General features: G+C 37.7%; 1 protein-coding gene across 1 annotated transcript in view; it reads right to left on the bottom strand.

Moving 5' to 3' along the window:
- Window positions 1-17,864, bottom strand: part of RLF (RLF zinc finger) — a 95,527-nt gene that overhangs the window by 21,631 nt on the left and 56,032 nt on the right. The window contains exon 6 of the mRNA XM_004740683.3: window positions 1,505-1,641. Within this exon, the coding sequence (XP_004740740.1) occupies window positions 1,505-1,641 (137 nt within the window). The remainder of the gene's footprint in view (window positions 1-1,504; window positions 1,642-17,864) is intronic.

Below are 17,864 nucleotides of genomic sequence, written 5' to 3'. Positions count from 1 at the left end.
ATACTTTTTCATTACAGGCAAAGAAATTAACTGTAACAAGAAAAAAATTGGCTGTTTGTTCTTTAAGAAATACATCTGTTTTAACTGAGGCTAAAATCTCTAATCTATAACGTATGAAAAATAAAACAAAACAAAACTCCTCTACTTAAATTAATAAACAAAACCCTCACTGCTACCTTAATTGTTTTTATTTGTATCACCTCTTTTTTAGTTTCTTAACAAAATGCCCATAATGATTATTAAAAAATATATTTAACTCCCTATTCCACTATCTCCTTTCTCACAGGAGATACAACTCTGGCGTAGTGGACTCAGTGGCAGAAGATTACAGTCTGAATTCTTGCCCTGTACCAAGAAAACAACCAAAGAAGAAAAGCACTGAATTAGCAGTCAAAAATCCTGGATGTGAATTTTAGCTCTGTCACTTTTGCCTTAAGACCCTGGGCAATCACAAGACTTCGGATTCCTCTGTCCTCCATTGCCTCATCTGCACAATGATAATTATGAGGATTGGGTAAGATAATTTATAGTATATAAATAATATTTCTATACAAAATAGTAAATAAAAAGAAATAATGCTAATAATAGTAAAATTGTATAAATACACACAGAAGCTCCAAAAGGAGATCAATGAAGGCTAAAGTACATGAAGGGCTTTACTGAGTTTTTCTATAATCAAAATGCTCATCTTCAACCTCAAGCCATCCTTAGGTTCTAAAATGCTCAAGGTTCATCCCATCATGATCATGCAAATCCAATCCACTCTTTGAATTAAAGCTGATAATACCTCCTCCTTGACACCCTTCTTAAACATACTATGAGAGTAACTTTCTCTAGTATCCTATAGCATTATCCATACTACTGATATGGTACTTATTCACAGTCTTACATTCTAGAGGTTTCCTGTGTACCAGGTCCGTCCTTTTGGTCTAAATAGATTCTATACAGCTAGAATAAAAGAACTGTGGGTTACACTTACTGTTTCTTTCTTACCAACTATTTTGTAGGCAAACACATATAAACTAAATTAAAACTAAAAATTTAAGTGTGGTTCTGCTATTTAGTACCAAAGTTGCAAGATTACTATTCAAATGGATATCCTTCTCTACTGCCAGGTTGACCTAGAAACCTACATAATTAGTGGGTTTCCAAATATGAGGTGGAAAAATGACTATCAGAAAGTATAGTAAGTGTTAAGGAAAATGACCTAATACCAATTCGTTTCATGTTGCCTAACTTTATTTTCAAAGACAACATATCTTAACAGACAACCCTCTATAAGATGATCAAGAGGAGCTCAAATTTTTCACTTTCTCTTTACTTCTGGATTCTTCTGGAAAAGATTAAACTAGTAACATTTTTTAATTAAATGGTTTAGCTTCTAAGCAAGATTTAATTCACATGTTATCAGCTAGGCATTAGATTTGAAACAAGCCTAAGTTTTACATCAACTCTAAATGCCATACTCTGTGCTAAACAAACAATAAAAAGTAAGTATACTTACCAAGAACAGTATACACTTGCAGTTTGAAGCTGCTGGGTAAGGTACGTCGTACAAAGAACAAATGCTGTGTTATCCTGACCCTCAGATTCCAGATTACATATGATGTCTAGTATCTCCTTGCAGTCGACCTTTGCAATCTATCAAAAATGAGAAGATGCAAGTAGAAAAGAAAATGGTGACTTTCCTGTAAATTCTGTTATGCAATATGAAGCTTCTTTTAATGTTTTCTATCTTTGATAATTGATGAGGCAATTAGAAGGATATAATTTTCTTCTATTAACTCATGGCTGAGTCTTCTAGAATATTTCAAATTAGAAAATACTAAAGAGGGCGCCTGGGTGGCTCAGTGGTTTAAGCCTCTGCCTTCAGCTCTGGTCGTGATCTCAGGGTTCTGCATCGGGCTCTCTGCTCAGCAGGGAACCTGCTTCCCTTCCTCTCTCTCTGCCTGCCTCTCTGTCTACTTGTGATCTCTGTCTGTCAAATAAATAATAAAATCTTAAAAAAACAAAAGAAAATATTATAGAGAAAAGAGCAGACTGCAGATAAAAACATTCTTGTACAGTTAAAAAAAAAATTATTCATGGGGTGCCTGACTGGCTCTGTGGTCTCTGGTCTGTGAGTTCAAGCCCCACAATGGGTGTAGGGCTTACTTTAAAAAAAAAAAAGTTATTCCTGGGTGGCTCAGCGGTTAAAGCCTCTGGCTTCAGCTCAGGTCATGATCTCAGGGTCCTGGGATCGAGCACTGGGCTCCCTGCTTGGCAAGGATCCCGCTTCCGCTGCCCGCCCCCGTCTGCCTTTCTACCTGTGATCTTTGTCTGCCAAATAAATAAATAAAAATCTTTAAAAAAAATTATTCATGAACACTGCTACCATATAAATAAGTCAAATTAAACATAGTAACTTCAGATTATTTTCACCTGAAGTACCATTGTTATATATATATATATATATATATATATATATATATTTTATGTTATATATATAACATGTTGTATGTGTTATATATATATAACATGTTATATATATATAATATATATTTTTTTAAGATTTTACTCATCTATTTGACAGAGATACACAGCAAGAGAGAGAACACAAGCGGGGGAGTGGGAGAGGGAGAAGCAGGCTCCCTGCTGAGCAGGGAGCCCAACACGGGGTTCGGTCACCTGAGTCAAAGGCAGATGCTCAATGACTCAGCTACACAAGACCCCTAAAAATAAAATCTTTTGGGTGCCTGGGTGGCTCAGTGGGTTAAACTTCTGCCTTCAGCTTAGGTCATGGTCTCGGGGTCCTGGGATTGAGTCCCACATCGGGTTCTCTGCTCGGCAGGGAGCCTGCTTTCTCCTCTCTCTCTGCCTACTTGTGATCTCTCTCTGTCAAATAAATAAATCTTTTAAAAAAGTAAATAAATGAAATAAAATAAAATCCCCCCCACCCCCACCAAAAGAGGAGTGCCTGGGTGGCTCATTCGTTGAGTGTCTGCCTTCGACTCAGGTCATGATCCCAGGGTCCTAGGATTGAGCCCCGCATCACTGGGCTCCCTGCTCAGCAGGGAGTCTGCTTCTCCCTCTCCCATCCCCCTGCTTGTGTTCCCTCTCCCTTGCTCTCTCTGTCAAATGAATAAAATCTTTAAAAATATTTTTTTATTTTAAAATAATCTCCACACCTAATGCGCAGCTCAAACTCACGATCCCAAGATGAAGAGTCACATACTCCTACAACTAAGCCAGCCAGGTGCCTCTATTTCTGTTTCAATATAATTCAAGTCACTCTAGTTACAGACAAAAAAATACAAGGCTTATCCTTACTGCCAGTAAGGCTAAAGGAGGCTGGTTGAGAAACTGTTTTAAATTCAAATGCTGGTAACATATCACTTTCTCATGGAGTTAAGAAAAAAAATTTTTTTTTTTGTTGTGAATTTTCAAACAACTGAAACACTTAGAAATCTATCTTTTTCATCTATGGTATTTATAGAAATCTTAAAACTACCTCTGGGCAAATCAGAATTTTCTGGGGCTCTTTTTATATACTAATGAAACAGGAGAATAAGGCTTTTAAAGACCCTTTCTCAACTCTATTTTATCATTTCCCTATCTTAATAAAGAAGATGAAGGATAATTTGTCATTTGTCTATGTGTCAGTATTATAAAATGTTAATTATACCAGACACCAAATGTACAAAACAATGTTAAATTTCAGGATAAATAAAGCATTATCAGAGCAAATGAGGTATTTAAGAGTTAGCTCATATCTTCCAAGTGCTATGCAGTTCCAATAGGTGGTTTTAAGTCTGTAATTTTAGTCAGACCCTCAGGTAGACACAGAAAGGCTTCTTTCAAAGTTTAGCTCAAATGTCATTTTCTCATAGAATCATCTCACTTCTAAGACCATGGTAGAATCCCCACCAAAATCTCTATTCTTATCAATTAAAAAAACAAAAAAACAATTCCTCCAAAAGTCAACTACACTTTAATTAAAAAAAGGACAAAACCACATACAAAAACTCTACTCTTAATTCTTACTTTGTAATATTTATCACAACTGCAACTCAATCATTAGATGAAGAACTTATTAGCATTTGTCTTCTCTGCTAATACGTAAAGTTAATGAGATCAGGGGCTATGTATAGCTTGCTCAAAACTCAGCACCTAATACTGTCTGAAACACGTAAAAGAGTAAGTAGATGCTGATGAATGGAGTAGAGGAGTAAAATGTTCATGTTTACAAAGTGAACCTCAAACAATTCTGTGTGTTTCTAATGTTTTCAAAGATAATGCAATGATACAATAAGCAGTATAGTATAGTGCCTAAAAGCAATTATTCTAAAACTAGATGGTGTATATTCTCTTCTCAGATCTATAGCTGCTGGCTGTGTGACCCTGGGTAAGTCAAAACTTCTCAGTAACTCTATGTATCAGTTTCCTCGTCTGCAAAATGGAAATAATAGGACTTGCCTCATGGAGTTATAAGAATTTAATATGTTTTAGTAAAGCATGGTGACTATAGCTAATATAGTATTGCATATCTGAAAGCTGTTAGGAGAACAGACTGTAAAAGTTCTTACCACAAGAAAAAAAATTGTGAACATCAACTAGAGTTAGTTTTGTTACCAATTCACAACGAACACACATATCGAATATTATATTGTACACCTGAAATAATACAATGTTAATATATCAATTATACTTCAATAAAAATGTGGTATCTGTGCCTACTAAAAGTTACAGCTAAGTCTTAAAAAATATGTCCTAGGGGTGCCTGGGTGGCTCAGTGGGTTAAAGCCTCTGCCTTCAGCTCAGGTCATGATCCCAGGGTCCTGGGATAGAGCCCCGCATCGGGCTCTCTGCTTGGCGGGGAGCCTGCTTCCTCCAATCTCTCTCTCTGCCTACTTGTGATTTCTGTCTGTCAAATAAATAATTAAAAATCTTAAAAAAAATATATGTTCTAAAAGGAATTGGCTAATAGGGAGCATGTTAAAGAGCTGTTAAAAACTTTTTCATGAAACATGTAAGAAAAAGAAAAAAAGAGGGCGCCTGGGTGGCTCAGTGGGTTAAGCCGCTGCCTTTGGCTCAGGTCATGATCTCAGGACCCTGGGATCGAGCCGCACATCGGGCTCTCTGCTCAGCGGGGAGCCTGCTTCCTCCTCTCTCTCTCTCTCTGCCTGCCTCTCTGCCTACTTGTGATGTCTCTCTGTCAAATAAATAAATAAATAAATAATCTTAAAAAAGAAAAAAAGAAAGTCAACCTTAAGAATACTAGAAAGCATTTCATGAGTGAAGTAAGTCAAGCAGAGAGAGTCAATTATATGGTTTCACTTATTTGTGGCGCATAAGAAATAACACGGAGGACATGGGGAGATGGAGAGGAGAAGGGATTTGAGGGAAATTAGAAGGGGAGATGAACCATGAGAGACTATGGACTCTCAAAAACAATCTGAGAGTTTTTGTTTTTGTTTTTTTTCCTAAAGAAAGGCAGAGAGAGAGAGAGAGAGGAGGAAGCAGGCTCCCCGCTGAGCAGAGAGCCTGATGTGTGGCTCGATCCCAGGGTCCTGGGATCATGACCTGAGCCGAAGGCAGAGGCTTTAACCCACTGAGCCACCCAGGCGCCCCCAATCTGAGGATTTTGAAGGGGCGGCGGGGGATGGGTGGGTGGGTGGTGGGAGGTTGGGAGAGCCTGGTGGTGGGTATTATGCAGGGTATGTATTGCATGGAGCACTGGGTGTGGTGCATAAACAATGAATTTTGTTACACTGAAAAGAAAATTAAAAAAAAAAGAATACTAGAAATCATTTCAAAAGATCACTCTCAGATGCAAGATCACACCTGATGCAAATTTATATCTAAGGGGTACTGGGAGGTAAAGTTAAGTTGCTAAAGCCTAAAACACAAAGTTAAAATTCAGCTTTCAGGTAAGGAAAAGAGAAAAAAAAAACCTCATCATACTTAGTGAAGATGGAATTCCACTGATGCCCTCCCTAAACAACCATAACCTCATTCACAGCTAAATATATCAGAAGGGTCATCTAGAGACAAAGGTCCACCACAGGGCGGTTTTAAAACTAAAGTGACTGAGGGACCAAAATGAGAATTCTACAGCAAATAAAAACAGCTATTCCAGAGCAACCATCTACTGTCTAGGCCGTGTTCAAGCTCCTGTCCAAAACCAAGAATTCTAAATTTGATTTTGCAATGTAACAGCAACATCTCTACACTGAGAAACAGCATGAAAATCTCTCTAAGTCAGACATATAAATTAGAATGGAATGAACATACAACTTGCCATTCTAGAACATTTTTCATCCATTTCAAGTAACTTGAATGAGATAATTTTATTATCTCATTTTATTAGCATGATAAATACATAAAATTGGCAAGGCAGGCAATATTATTTCTACTTCACAAATAAAAGATGAGCCTAAAGAACTGTGGCTAACAATCAGAAGAATAAACAAAATGAAAAATGAATCTCATGTCATTTTATTCCTACAGGGAAGCTCTTAAATTTTAAAAGAGTACAATTCAGAAATAGAATTTTCACCTTGGAACCAAAGTGTTAAGAAAATGGGGACAAAAGTGAAGTAAGCTAGAAATACAGGTATCAAGTCAAAATTCACTAACCTTAAATGATGGGGGAGGAGGAAATAATATGAAAAATCCAGATTAGTTTATTTTTTTAAAAAGTTTTTATTATTTATTTATTTGACAGACAGAGATCACAAGCAGGCAGAGAGAGAGGAAGGGAAGCAGGCTTCCTGCCTAGCAGAGAGCCCGATGTGGGGCTCAATTCCAGGACCCTGGGATCATGACCCGAGCCCGAGGGCAGAGGCTTTAACCCACTGAGCCACCCAGATGCCCCCAGATTAGTAGGTTAGAAGGCATAGATAGTTCTATTATTTCCATTTATTACAAATACTCTACAGATAAACACTACCTGATAGGGTATAATAAGCCTAAACAAAGAGCTCTCCTCCTCTGGCATGACAAGCTGATCCTCCCCAACTTTCAACACTCAGTGAAAACTTTTTTATCACGAAGTTTTCCTTACAGATTACTCTAGTGTCCAAGATCTCTTGCCCTGCTGTGAATTCACAGCATCTTATCAACATTTTTAATTGGGCTATTTTTTATTCCACTTTGGGCCAGCTTTTGAACTAGTGACTCATACTGGCCTTTTTATTTTCCTGTTTTGAGCTATGAATTCCTTGAAGACAAGAGCACAGTCTTATAAATGATACCCCAAATCCTCTGCACAAAATCCACAGGAAAAAAACAGCCATGTTAAAATTAAAATGTACACATCTTTCAAAGCAGTGTTATTTACAAAGTAGTGGGGATACAAGTCAGCTTGATTTTTACCTTCATGGAACTCACATTTGAGTCACAGATAATAAATGACTAAACAGGCAATTGCTGAAATTACAATGTATATTAACTGCCACAATGGGAAAGTACAGTATTTTAAAACTACCTTTGGGGTGGCTGGGTGGCTTAGTTGGTTAAATGTCTGCCTTCGGCTCAGGTCATGATCAAACCCCATGTGGGGCTCCTTGCTCAGCTGGGAGCCTGCTTCTCCCTTTCCTTCTGCCCCTCCCCCTGCTCATGTGGGTGTGCCAACTCTCTCTCTCTCAATAAATAAAATCTTTAAAAAAGAAAATAGAACTAGTTTATAGTAGGGTTTTTATACAACCTTATAATTCAAGAACTCATTTGAATATTTATCGATGCTACATATTTATTTATCGATGCTACCAACACAAAGCCAATCCTTCTAGACTTTTTCACTTTCATTTAAGTAATGAGAAAAATCTGATCATTCTTACAAATGAAGAAACTGAATCCTTCAATCTGTTACCTACTCTCCCTGATTCTAACTCCTTTGAAAGCTGGTACCATTTCTTATCTCATGCTTTTATCCCACTTAGTGTCTGCTTTAGAATCTTTATGTGACAAGCAGGCATTCAGTTAACACTTTCAGTTAAAAAGAGTATCAGTGTTTTGCTTCCAAAACCTGTATTTTCTTGAATATAGAGGAAAAGAGTTAAAGAAGAAAAAGTAAATAAACAGGAAAATAAAAAATAGAAAACCCCAGTAAATTAAAATGACATACTTTTAACACTTTACTAATAAGTATGGTTATAATACTGGTCCCCAACCTTTTCTAATAAATACCTTATAACCACACACTGAAAACCAAAATGTATGCCATAAAATACTTTTCAGCTACTGTAAATTAAAATAAGGTCACTGGGACACCTGGATGGCTCAGTGTGTTAAGCCTCTGCCTTCGGCTCAGGTCATGATCTCAGGGTCCTGGGATGGAGCCACATCAGGCTCTCTGCTCAGCAAGGAGCCTGCTTCCTCCTCTCTCTGCCTGTCTCTCTGCCTACTTGTGATCTATCAAATTAATAAATAAAATCTTTAAAATAAAATAAAATAAAATAAGGTCACTGACAAGCTTCTGAGAATTTTAGTAAGTATCTAGGAAATACTGCAAAGGTACTGAAAGAATTTTTTTGTTCTTAAATATTATTCATATCCCTGTGGTTTACATTCTATAGTTATTAAGACGAGTATGACACACGCATCAAATAATGAAGTCTTTGTATACTGTCCATCTTGCCTAGTAGAATATATGTTCTGTCAGGGCAAACATCTGTTTTTATTCACCACTGTATCTTCAGTGCCTATAATGGTACTAGGCACCTGGGGAACATCAACTAATATTTGTAGGAATAAAAGATAACCACGAGATAAATAACATAATGGCCACAGGATAAATAAGTGGGACAGAATGAAGACAAAATTAATGTGAACTAGAGTAAACAAAGAAGGGTTTGAGGAAAATAGCTCTTGGGGGAATATGAGGGTCTAGATGCATGTGGGCGGGGATGGCCTTAATAAACAAAAAAAGATGCCAGAAATGCAAATTGATAAATGTGAGAGTAATCATGGCATAGGAGGAGGGGAAAGGTTATGTGACATAATAATTGTAAAGAATTATATTTACCACTAAAGCTATTCAGTGAATAAAAGGTTGGATTAAGTAAGGTTAGAGCCTTTGGATTTAAATAAGATCATGCCCTAGAGTTCTGTAGTTTCATCCTACACAAAGATAACCAGCTAAGGAGGTTAATGGAGGCTGAAATTCAGTCAGCTTGCCAAGCCCTAAGTTTTGGCATGAGGCTCTTCCTCACAGAAGGGAGACCTCTGGAAGGCAACCATGTGAAAGCAGAGGTACTTTCTGCCAATTTCCATAAAGGTCCCATATAGACTAACAATAATGGGACACTGGAGGACAAGTGACTGTTTTGTTTCTAAGGGTAGTCAATAAACATTTACTGAACTGAAATGGAAGGACAGTGAACAGAACCAGCCAAGAGCTTAAAAGCACCTAAAAGACTAGTCAGGGACATTCACTCCATACCTTAAGCCTTCTCAAAATTCTAACTAGTTCCCTCAGATTTTTCCTTACCAAAATCTACTTCATAATAAAGTCTGATAAACTTAATGATACAAAAATATAAATCATGCATAAGCACTATCAATGGCATTTGTATTTAGAAGAATCAAAACTTTCAGCATAAGGAATAAAGTGCTGTCTCTGACTCAGGGATGCCTGGGTAGCTCAGTTGGTTAAGCATCTGCCTTTGGTTCAGGTCATGATCCCAAGTCCTGGGATCAAGCCCTGCATTGGGCTTCTTGCTCAGCGGGGGCCTGCTTCTCCCTCTCCCTCTTCACTCTCTCTCAAGTAAATAAATAAAATCTTTAAAGAAAAAAAAAAGGAATAAAGTGGCAAATTCTGGAAACTCTGGTAGCAAAGATGAAAATGTACCACCTTACGCTATGAATTATATATATATGAAAACCATATACATCTGTGTGTGTGTATAACAATATATATGTGTGTATATGTAAATATATATATAGAGAGAGACAGAGAGAGAGTTATATACAGTCCTGCCAACCCTGGCACTAAATAAGGAATAGAGTTGGACCTGACAAGAGTAAGCCTGTAAGTTCTCCTGTGGCAAAGCACTTAGAAATCCTGGGCAAAGATGCCTTTATGCCAGAAATGCCTTTTACAGAACACACAGCCAAACACTGAAAAAATAAAATCAGGATGCCTGGGTGGCTGAGTCAGTTATGCACCTGCCTTCAGTTCAGGTCATGATCCCAGAGTCCTGGGATCAAGCCCCACATCAGGCTCCTTGCTCATCGGGGAGTCTCCTTCTCCTTCTGCTTGCCCCTCCCCTCTGCCTGTGCTGTCTTTTACTCTCTGACAAATAAATAAATAAAATCTTAAGAAAATAAATCACGGGGCGGGGGGGGGGATGTTTAAGTGTGAATGGACAACTGCTCTAACTTGCTAGATCATTGTTAATTTTACTAAGAGGCTTGTGTGTTACAAGTCCTGGTTGGGAGCTGATAAAGCTTGGACTGAGGGACAGGAAGTTGACAGGCAGTGAGACCTTCTGCATAAAATTAGAACTCCTAAAGAGCTAAAAACTTGGAGGAGTGATGGCAATCTCATCCTGGGTTCTGCTGGGATAAAATAGTATTTGAGAATTTATAACCTGTCTTTCAAACTTGGAATTTGCCATTAACACTATTACGCTATTGTCTAAAAACTGCAAAATGAGGAAAAAAGAAATTAAAAAGAAGGTTCTGACTGGTAACATCTCTGAATCACCTGGGAGAAGCTAAGATAAAACTGATTTATAGAGACATATGCTAAGGCCTATTAGAATTCTCAGAAATAAAGCACTCCTTATTCCCACCCACCCCACCAAAACTGACTTAAAAATCCCAAAGTATAAAAAGCACAAATACACCAGTCATTCCAGAAAATGCAGCATACACAATAAGCAGCAGAATGAGACTGCCAAGAACATCAGATAACAGAATGTACAACACAAAGACTGAACGCTAACCACGGACTTTGGTTTGTTAAAAGAAAAGAAAGAAAAGGGAAAAAAAGCAGAGAGATCAGGTGCCTCTGTTAGTTAACTGTCCAACTCTTGATTTCAGCTCAGATCATGATCTCAGAGTCATGGGATCAAGCACCACTTCAGGCTCTGCACTGGGCATGGAGCCTGCTTGGAATTCTCTCTCCCTCTGCCCCATCTCCCAGCTTACAGACTCCTGCTCACTATCTCCCTCTCCAAAAAAAAAAAAAAAAAAAAAAAGGCAGAGAGCAATAGGAGTGATGAAGAGAGGTAGGGAAGTATAAAGTCACAAAGTGGTATGAAGGAACCTTAAATGCATATTGCTAAGTTAAACCAATATGAAAAAATTTACATACTACATAAGTCCTAGTATATGACATCCTGGAAAAGGCAAAACTGTGGAGGCAGTGAAAAGATCAGTGGAGGATGCCTGGGCGGCTCAGTTGGATAAGTGACTGCCTTCACCTCAAGTCATGATCCTGGAGTCCCAGGATCAAGCCTGCATCAGGCTCCCTGCTCAGCAGGGAGTCTGCTTCTTCCTCTGATCCTCCCCCTTCTCATGCTCTCTTTCTCTCAAATAAATAAATAATCTTAGTTTAAAAAAAAAAAATCAGTGGATGCCAGGAGCTTGGAGGGAGAGGGGAAATGATGAATTAAGTTGAGAACAGGACATTTTTAGTACAGTAAAACTATTCTCTATGGTACTGTGATGGTAGTCATATGTTTGTCAAAAACCACAGAAGGTATAATACTGAGACTGAACTTTAAAACTATGATTTTAGTTAATAATAATTAAGTAGAATAATAATAATTATAATAAGTAATAATAATAACAAGTATTAGTTCATTAATTACAACAAAAACAGACTAATGGGGCGCCTGGGTGGCTCAGTGGGTTAAGCCGCTGCCTTCGGCTCAGGTCATGATCTCAGGGTCCTGGGATCGAGGCCCGCATCGGGCTCTCTGCTCAGCAGGGAGCCTGCTTCCTCGTCTCTCTCTCCGCCTGCCTCTCTGCCTACTTGTAATCTCTGTCTGTCAAATAAAAATAAAAAAAAAACAAAAAAAAACAAAAAAAACAGACTAATGGCAAGATGTTAACAGGTAAAACTGGGGATTTGGGAGATATACCTGCGAGCTCTGTACTGTCTAATTATTCTTAAACCATTTCTGCTTTTAAAAAAAAGTCTATTAATTTTAACAAAAAGGCCTTTACCATTTTTAAAACTGGATTGTCTATCGTTGACTTGTAGGAGTTTTTCATATTGCCTAGATTCAAGTCCTTTATGAGATTTTTGGTTTGCAAATATTCTCTCCCACTCTTTAAGTTGTTCTTTGGATGGAGTTGGATGAAATCTTATTTTTCTTTTGTCACTTGTATTTTTGATGTCAAATTTAAGAAAAAATGGCCTAATCCAAGGCCTAATATATTTATTCCTGTATTTTCTTCTAAGATGTTATATTTTTAGCTATTATATTTAAGTTTATGATGTATTTAGAGTTAATTTTTATATGTGGTGTTAATGGTCAAACTTTGTCTTCTGCAAGTGGATATCCAGTTGTCAAAGACTCATTCACTGAAAATATTCTTTCCCTCACTGAACTGTCTTGGTATTCATATAAATAATCATTTGTCTGTAAATGTGAAGGCTAATTCCTAGATTCTAGTCCACTGATCTATTTTTTGCCAGTACCACACTGACTTTATTACTATAACTTTTTAGTGAAGTGTGAGTCCTCCAACTTTGTTTGTTTTGTTTTTTTAAAGACAGAGAAGGCACACGAGTGGGGGTGGCTGGCAGATGTAGAGGGAGAGAGAGAATCTTAAACAGTTTCTAGCATGGAGCCCAATGCCAGGCTTGATCTCATGACCCTGAGATTATGACCTAAGCTAAAAATCAAGAGTCAGAAGCTCAACTGACTGAGCCATCCAGGTGCCCCTCTAACTTGTTCTTTTACAAGACTGTTTTGGTTATCTTGGGTCCCTCGAATTTCCACGTGAATTTCAAGATCAGCCTCTTAGTTTCTGCAAAAGAGGAAGGCGTAATTTTGACAAAGATAGCACTAAATCTGTTGATCAATTTGGAGACCACCTTCATCTTAACAATAGCTTTGATATGCCTCAGGGAGAAAATGCATGTGTTAGATAAGCTTCCCTCAGGCTTGTGCTACCAAGCTGCTGGCTATGAGTTCAATGTTAACGAATCAACAATATATATTAAATAAGGTGTCTTTAACAGAAGCACACATAGAACAAAATTATGTATTGATCAGCTGACAAAAATGTCATGACCAGAGTCTTGCAGGAACCTAACCACATATTTCCCCTAGGAGCAATGGTTTCAGTATTTGATTTGATTTAATTCAGTGTTTGCAGTTTGCAGTTACCATATAGACCATAACTACCACAAATGACTAGAACTGCCTATATTTGTAGTAGCTGAGTTATAATTCTCTGTCTAGAAAGTCTAAATATCTCGGTGTTCTTAGGAAAAGCTTCTACTAGCTGCTGTTTTCACTGTGTATAGACTATCATGTTTCTTTACATGGTAAGTGGTATTTTAAGTAACATACTGTGGCAACTGTGGAAATCAGATTCCCCATATCTTTAGGGTTTGCTACTGTTACTATTTGTTTGTTTAGTGACTTCCCTATTATAATTCTGTAAAGTCTGTATTCTTTGTCATACATATGGCCACTAGAGTCTCCACCTGGTTAGCTTAATGGTCAGCTGTATGTTCAATATATTCAAGAGATTTACTTAAATGCATGAATGAGTTCCTGCTTTTGCCAAGCAGCTCTGTCTGCTGAGGCATACTTTCAATATTTCAGTAGGCAGTTTAAAATTTTGCCTTTTCATTCCCTATCTGTGCAGAGAGTCTCGAGGTATATAAGAGATGAGGGATTAGGGCCATACTGGGCCATTCCTCACCAGACACATAGCTCTTTACATACATGCTACCTTATAGAATTCTAGGAATATATGAGAGGTTTTCAAGATCCCCTATGGACATCCCATATCCCAGCTTTTCTTTTCCATCTTTTGGCCAGTCTCATTAGCCTGTCTGGTAATGACTCCTCAGACAACTGTCTAAGGAAAACTATCATGTTAAACAATTACCACTGTTTCTGACAAATATATTCAGGACAGAGCTTTTGGCATGGTGAGCTGTCAGTCAAATAAAGACAACTCTGGAGAATGGAGTTTTTCAGAAAGATGCCAGAAAGATCAAATATTGGTAATTCTCTGGGGACAGGCTTTTGGAGAGTTCCAAAATCCATTCTGCTTCCTCGGTTGGCTGCTGGGCTGCTGGTTTTCAAAACTACCGTAGTTTCGAAGGTGCTTGTTTTCAAGGTTACTGTGAAGCTGGGGAGGACATGAGAAACAGGGCAAGTTAAAATGCCACCAATTTCACTGTTCTCATTGAGATTCCTCTCTTTTCCTTGAATAAAAACATCCTTGTGGTGAAGCTTTAGCTAATTTCTGGGGTTCTGAAAAAGTTAATCTTATTCGCTTTCTGGTTTCAAATGCTGATGACTTGGATCTTTTAATTTCCAACTCAGACCTCTCCCTCTTAGTCTCACAGTACATGAATACTGTCTCCTTTCTTCTCCCTTTCGTCTTGTTCATTGTTATACCCCTAGTGTCTAACAGAGTACTCCAATGAATATATGTTAAGTGACTGGAAAGCAGATCTATACTATTTCTTACAATAATATGTAAACGTAAAATGATCTCAAAACAAAGTGTCTTTTATTTTTTAAAAATTTATTTATTTAAGAAAGCGAGCATGCAAGGCCATGGGGCGGGGGTGCCACAGGGACAGAAAATCTTAAGCAGACTCTGTGCTGAGGGCATAGCTCATCATGACCCTGAGACTACAACCTGAGCCCAAACCAAGAGCTGGATGCTTAATCAACTGTGCCACCCAGGTGTCCCAATGCCTACTTTCATTTTAAGAATAAAGAAAAAAGATAACCTTGGATATTGTAGAGAATGAACCTTGGGGACAAGAACAGATGCAACTGGAAGACTTTCATAATAATCAGCCAACTGAACACCAATGGTACAATAGGCAGTCAAGTGGGATGCATAAGAGAAGGTGAGCACAGGCAGTATTATCTGCCTTCTTGTTTTCATGATTAGGCTACCAAGGTAAACTAGTATTCTGGCCAGTGCCATTACTGAAATATTTTATCATTTATCTTTCTCTAGATTAGCGGTTTTCAATTTAGTATTTTTCTGATCAGTTCTGAGGCATAATGCAAAGAATTTGTTATTCCTAAAAGACTTTTAGAACTGGGGCACCTGGGAAGGTATCTCTTCAGACCTATTTTTTTTTTTTTTAAAGATTTTATTTATTTGACAGAGAGAGAGAGATCACAAATAGGCAGAGAGACAGACAGAGAGAGAGATGAGGAAAAGCAGGCTCCCTGCTGAGCAGAGAGCCCCATGCGGGACTCGATCCCAGGCCCCTGGGACCATGACCTGAGCCGAAGGCAGAGGCTTAACCCACTGAGCCACCCAGGTGCCCCTCTTCAGACCTATTTAAAAGAACTCTGCCTTAGGAGAAAAAAATATTTAAATAGGCAAATCCTCAATTTCTTCATATAGCCTTTTGACCTTTAATGTATTTTTTGAGTGTACCATTCATTTCCGATATAATAAAATTAAATTATATAGATTTTAATTTTAATTATATACTGTTATTATTCCTTATTTAGGATCCATCTTAATCTTCTTATTTAAGCTACACCTGAAATTTCTATGCTCCTGTTTACTTTTTCTTCTACTCCCAAACTGAATTCTCAATGGGTCCTGTTTATATGTATTTGCTCTGTTTATCATCTATACCTAGTGATTGTGTCAATTCCCAATAGTGTTAGACTAGTGAGTAAATTAAGTCCTGTTTGTCTTTTCATTTCCCCATCACCAGAAGAAACAAACCTCTCCTGCTATGTCTATTAACATCAGACACTGAAGATACAGTTCGTTCAGGGATTAAAACTGAAATGGACTCCTACTTTAACTATGCCAAGAGTTTTACTGACAGATTCCTTGGCTTTTCATAAATAAAAGAAATGTGCCATGTTTAAAACATCATTATCCTTATATTATATGTGGAAAACTTGATCTCTGAAAAAATTTCCTCTTTTAGTAATGAAAAAAACATAGGAAACATTCACATGGGACACTAGGCCACAGCCAAGTCTGTAACTTTAATTAAAAACCTTTCATCTGTAAAATTAATAGCAATATCATCTCATTCAACTCTAAATGAAACTAGAATTTGAGGATTCCATTGAGTTCTGAATTTGGGGTTCTGAATTCTGGCTTTCAAGCTGATCCCCTCAATTAATCTTAATTGTATGTGCCTGGCTAAATCTTCCCCAGCAGAGGTTTCCTATTACACACACCCATTACAGTGATACCCACAGGAGCCAACACACAAGTACTTTTATTCCCAGCTGTTGCTGAAGTTAATTTGACTCTTCTCCTGAACTCAGTTGAAGTAGATGGCAAATGTGTATAGAACTCCATTACCTTAGAACATACGCTGATTTTAAACTCCAATTAATGAACATCTAGTGATTCAACAGTACTTACTTTTCCAAAGCAAATTTTTAAAATTCTCTTTAATTCTGTGTCAGAATTGCAAAAGAAAACATCACTGGAGAAGAGACTAATTATGATGGTAGCACTGAAATAATTTTAAGATGTGTGTTAAATGTGTTTACATTGATATATTTAACTAATTAATCCCAAACATTATAAAACTTTTAAATTGCACCTATACATAAATATATAAATACAAACAGAATGATATACCACTAAGATGTTTCCTATTTTAACATGGCTCACCATGTTTACCAACTGGAAATAAGCTGTACTGTACAGCCAGGAAGCAAGGAGATTTATGTTATAACCTGAGTTTGAACTCTCTAATTAGTTTAATGCAGGTAGGGCCTTGGAAACATCATCTTGGCCTCAGTTTCACCAGTAAAACACGAAGGGTTACACTAAATGATATTTAATGTCTGCTATACACTGGAAAATCTGCTTCTTGTAGACTAGAGGCCAGCCAACATTTTTTATAAAGTAGATATAAAATATTTACAGCTTTGTGGGCCTGGTCGTTTCTCTTACAGCTACTCAACTCTGCCACTGTAGAGTAAAAACAGCCACAAATGATAAACAAATAGGCATGACTGTGTTCCAGCAAAACTTTATTTACAAAAGCATGCAGCTGGGGTGGATCTGGCCCACAGGCCATAGTTTTCCAATCTTTGTTGTGGAAAATCAAATCACATTTCCTCTAACCCTGTTTCCTACAAACTCAACAAATTTGCTGAAAGGAATTAATTATGCTACTTCAGGGGGAAAATCCTGTTTTGTTGTCTTCTTATCAATAAACGGGGACAGGTCATGAATAAAACAAAGCCAATTACTCTCCTAAGTCCTCCCTGTTGTCCATACCTCTGCCACTCTAGTCAGTTAGCAGAACACTGCCATTCTTCCGGTCTCCCAGACCCTATGAGCCTCTTGACAGCGTCTCTGCACATTATCCTCTTAATTCGGTCCTGTCAGCAAGTCCTGTTCTTTCTCCTCTTGCTAAATGCAACCTCTTCTAAACCTAATATACCCTTTCTAAGCTTCCTAAAAAACACAGTTTGAGTCATTTTTACTTCCCACCTTCAAAACCTTCCTACTTTCTACAGCAAAAAATCTTTCTTTAAAGAAAAAATTATTTATTATTATTATTTTTTAAGGACTTTATTTGAGTGAGAGTGAGTGTGCACACTCACGGTGGGGAGGAGCAGAGGAAGAGGAAGCAGCGGACTACCCACTGAGCAGGGAGCCCGATGCAGGGCTCGATCCCAGGACCCCAGGATCACGACCTGAGTGGAAAGCAGATACTT

The sequence above is a fragment of the Mustela putorius genome, unplaced genomic scaffold, assembly GCF_011764305.1.
Source record: "Mustela putorius furo isolate JIRA1106 unplaced genomic scaffold, ASM1176430v1.1 tig00003853_pilon_pilon_pilon, whole genome shotgun sequence".
In the NCBI taxonomy this organism is placed as follows: Eukaryota; Metazoa; Chordata; class Mammalia; order Carnivora; family Mustelidae; genus Mustela; species Mustela putorius.
The sequence above is the reverse complement of the archived record's forward strand: the minus strand, read 5'-3'. Positions and strand labels throughout refer to the sequence as shown.